A 4,413-nucleotide genomic window follows, 5' to 3' on the forward strand; every position below is an offset into this window, starting at 1 on the left:
GATGTCCTTATACGTGACACGAGTTTGAACTGTATTTGAGGCATATTTTGATATTCCGTATTATATAATTGGATTATGTTTCTGTAAGATGTCTGCATATAGAGACTTGAGCGGATTGATGACTGTTGTGGGTCGTGGAGCTATGTTGTGAGTTATGTTGGATCAGGTTGCACGCCGCAACGGTTATTTTGATATTGAGCTGACGCGTATGCCAAGCCCTCATTGGGCTAAGTGGCACTGATTTGAGGCTATCCTGCACCATGTCCCACTATTGGGCTATGTAATATTGATTAGTGCTTGGACAGGATCCGCCCCTTTGGAGTCTAACATACCAGCAGGCAAAGTGATATTTACACGTGATTTGGGGCATTGATGCCAGGCACCCGTACAATGCTAAGTGATTGAGTGTGACAAAGTGGGGCATTTGAGTCAGGCACCTGGAGTGTGCTGTGTGTGTGTGTGTGTGTGTGTGTGTGTGTGTGTGTGTGTTTACTTGATGATATCAATGTAAAATTATTTACTTGACATGTATATTTGACATATAGGCATAGAGATGTATTTTCCTCACGCTAGACGGTATATGACCTTGATGACTTGACATGTATATTTGACATATAGGCATAGAGATGTATCTTCTTCATGCTAGATGGTAATATGACATTTGATGATTTGACATGTATATTTGACATGTAGGTATAAAAATGTAGTTTCCTCATGCTATCTGGTAAATGAAAGGGCTTATATGTTGTTGAAAGTTTTGGAAGAACACAGCTCTTAGATCAACTCATGTTTAATTGGTTTCTCAGTGGAACAATTTGGACTTGACTGTTATACTTGTAAAGTATGTCTACCTTCCCATAACTGTGAATTAGTTGAGCATAATATCTCTTAAGTTATTTAGTTTTACTATCTTCATTATATTGTTATGAATCGTTATTGGCTATTGGTGTTGGAGTCTGACCATCTTTGGACCTCGTCACTACTTTCAATCTGAGGTTAAGTTTGTTACTTATTGAGTACATGTGGTCGCTTGTACTCATACTACACTTCTGCACCTTGCGCGTGCAGATCTTGGAGTTAATGCTGTTGAATATAGCAGGAGCCGGCATTGAAGATGTACCTGCTTTCTAGACATAACTACCACTTGTTCTTGGTAGTTCGAGATTTAAGTTCTGTTTATGTATATTTTAAATAGATGTTGTAACTATCTTCATACCAACTTTATAAATTTAAATATTTAGTGGCTCATAATTTGTACTACCAGTTCTTGGGTTATTGTATAAATTTTAAGATAATTCATTATTAATCTCTTATTATTTTCAGTTGAGTTGTGTTGAATGTTATTTGGCTTACCTAGCAGATTGGGTTAGGTGCCATCACGACTGGATAGATTTTGGGTCGTGATAGAGTAACCCTACCAAAAATTATTTGATAAATCACCCAACTACACCACTCTTAAATCTTTGGTTGTCAATGTTAACCATGGCTTAAACCCTACACCAAAATTAAGTTGGAGCCCAGGGCTACCCTTGTGTGTATTTAGGTGTTTCTCAAAGCCATCATGCCCATATATTATTTGACCTAGTCCAGTCAAAAATCTTCATAAGCCATAATGTTCTTTTTTATGAAAATATTTTTCCTTTTAGAAAAATATTTCTTAATATTAGGAAAAGATTTTCACAACTGACATGGAAAGAAATTAACTACAGAGAGGACACTCCTAAGCCAGTTCAAATTCAAAATTTCTCTATAGATATACCTCCACCAATACCAGTCTCTTTAGAGTCTAATTTACCCGGTCCAGTATTAAGTAATGCTCCCTCCTTCAGTTCCGACCAGGTAATATCAGCTGCTACGGAGAATCCAGGTAATTCCTTCTTCCTTCTTTTCCGCATCATACTCCTTCAGAAATCCAACCTCCAGCTTTGCTAACATACCAAAGATGTAAATCCAGCACCAACACTTTAACTCTAACCCCTGCTGCACCATCCCTAGCCACCTCTCAACTGATAACTTCTTCACTCCCTGGCAACACACATTCATCCAACCCATTGTCTAGTAACCCATTACCAGAATAACCCACCATGCCAACTCCAAATCCTGCACCAACTCGTATAACCACCAAATCCCAGAATAACATTTTCAAGCCCAAAAGACAGTTCAGTTTGCTAACTCATTTATCTACTATGCTAACAACCTTCAAACAAGCTAATATCCATGAAGAGTGGAGACAAGATATGAAAGCAGAATATGATGCTTTGATGAGGAATCAAACTTGGAAATTGGTACCAAGAGCCCCAATGAAAAATATTGTGGACCGCAAGTGGTTGTATCGCATAAAGAGAAAATCAGATGGCTCTATAGATCGCTACAAAGATTGCCTGGTTGCAAAGGGGTTCTCGCAACGCCCTAACTTGAATTTATACGAAACCTTCAGTCCAGTTGACAAACCAACAACAGTGCGGATGGTGCTATCCATAACCGTGCAGCATAGTTGGCCAATTCATCAACTCGACCTTAACAATGCTTTCTTACCAGTTGACTGAACAGGTTTTTATGTCTCAACCTCAGGGCTTTGTTGATTCCTAATTTCCGTCTCATGTTTGAAGATTGAAGAAAGCCATTTATGGTCTAATACAAGCCCCTCTGGCCATGGTAGACTGCACTACGTGATCATCTATAGAAAATGAGATTTATTAAGTCAGAATCTGACACCTCTTTATTTATTTTAAATAACTTGGCTGCAACTATTTATGTGCTTGTCTATGTTGATGATATCTTGGTCACAGGAAATCATCCTAGATTGATTAGGCATGTTATTGATTTCTTGGCTTCTCATTTTGTTTTTTAAAGATCTTGGTTATTTAAACTACTTTTTGGATATAGAAGTTAAAAACGTGTCATATGATCTCATTCTTTCTCAATCTAAATATATTCTTGAGATTCATTCTCAGTTGAATATGGATAATTGTAAAGGAGTCTCAACAGCAATGTGTTCCAGTAAACTACCTCGGGCAGATGATGTTTCTTCCCCGACTAATTCCACTCTCTTCACGCGCACACTTGGTAAATTATACTCCCTCCGTTTCAATTTATGTGAACCTGTTTGACTGGGCACGGAGTTTAAGAAAAAATGAAAATTTTTTAAATTTGTGGTACTAAACAAGTCAAAAAGGGATCCAGAGTATTTGTGTGGTTATAAAAGCTTCTTATTAAGGGTAGAATTGAAAGTTTAAGCTAAATTATTTTCAAATTTAGAAAGGGATCATTCTTTTTTAAACGGACCAAAAAGGAAATAAGTTCACGTAAACTGGAACGGAGAGAGTAGTATGTATCATTCACACGACTTGACATAACTTATGCTGTCAACAAATTGTCACAGTTTATGCAGAACTCTACTGATGAACATACGAAGGCTGTTAAAGGGATATTACGCTATCTTAAAGCCACAGCAACTTCAAGTCTTCGAATTCTTCGCACTCGGACAACAATCTTTACATGTATCCTGATGCAGATTGAGTCGGTGACCCGAATGACAGAATATCCACTTCAGGTTATGTTCTTTTCTTTGGGCCCAATCCAGTGAGCTGGTCGTCCAAAAAACATCAAGTTATAGCTCGCTCATCTACTGAAGCAGAGTACAAATCTGTTGCAAATGATGTTGCGAAACTCACATGGAACGAGACTTGCTCGATGAATTGTGTGTCAGCATTTCAAATACACCCACAATTTGTTGTGACAATGTTGCGTGTCAGCATTTCAATCCAGTGTTTCATAGCCGAATGAAGCATATAACTGTAGACTTCTCTTATGTTGGGAACCAAGTTCAAGCACACCAGATTCTTGTTAAACACACTGATGCTTGTGATCAACTTGCTGATACCTTGACCAAGCCATTACCAAAACCAGCCTTTGCTATGTGCCGTTCCAAGTTAGGCATTGTTGCACCACACCTAACTTGAGGGGGTGTATTAAGCATCCTAATCTTATCACTTATTCTTATTATGGATTTCTATTAAATCTCCTACTACATAGGAGCAAACAATAGTTATTATTTTGAATAAGTCTTTCTCCTAATTGTTGGGAGTATAGCTAACAGCCAGTTCCTTTACTTTAGCACTAGGTTGTTATTCTTTGGTGTATTTAAAGCTTGGTTGTTGAATGAATAAGATCATCTTTTGACTGCTTTCGTTATTAGATTTTATACATTATTATTGCAAAAGAAGCCAAAGTTACTGAGATTCTTAAGTAAATGCGAAGACAGATTCTTGGAATGTTTCTTCTAGAAGAGAGATACTAGATAAGAGCTCGAGGAGATGGAAATATTCTTACACAACCTACTCATATTACTAAAAACTTCTTACACAAAGTATATATATAGCTTTACACAAGTTGGAGAGGTTTGTCAAAAGG

The 4,413-nt window shown here is 37.5% G+C and overlaps 1 protein-coding gene across 1 annotated transcript; it reads left to right on the forward strand.

Annotated features, from left to right (window-relative positions):
• Positions 1-2,186: 2,186 nt before the first annotated feature.
• Positions 2,187-3,962, forward strand: LOC138892752 (uncharacterized). Its single transcript, XM_070176488.1, has 3 exons — positions 2,187-2,468; positions 3,383-3,553; positions 3,756-3,962. The coding sequence occupies exons 1-3, from the start codon at positions 2,187-2,189 to the stop codon at positions 3,960-3,962; spliced, it is 660 nt and encodes a 219-aa protein (XP_070032589.1).
• The last annotated feature ends 451 nt before the right edge of the window (positions 3,963-4,413 follow it).

The sequence above is a fragment of the Nicotiana tomentosiformis genome, chromosome 5, assembly GCF_000390325.3.
Source record: "Nicotiana tomentosiformis chromosome 5, ASM39032v3, whole genome shotgun sequence".
In the NCBI taxonomy this organism is placed as follows: domain Eukaryota; kingdom Viridiplantae; phylum Streptophyta; class Magnoliopsida; order Solanales; family Solanaceae; genus Nicotiana; species Nicotiana tomentosiformis.

Excerpts from the sequence above, each read along its gene's own strand:
- LOC138892752 (XM_070176488.1), top strand. The coding sequence starts at position 2,187 with ATGCTAACAACCTTCAAACAAGCTAATATCCATGAAGAGTGGAGACAA. Across the intron at positions 2,469-3,382 it reads AACCAACAACAGTGCGGATG|TTTATGCAGAACTCTACTGA; the intron begins GTGCTATCCATA and ends AAATTGTCACAG. Across the intron at positions 3,554-3,755 it reads TGACAGAATATCCACTTCAG|CATTTCAATCCAGTGTTTCA; the intron begins GTTATGTTCTTT and ends GTTGCGTGTCAG.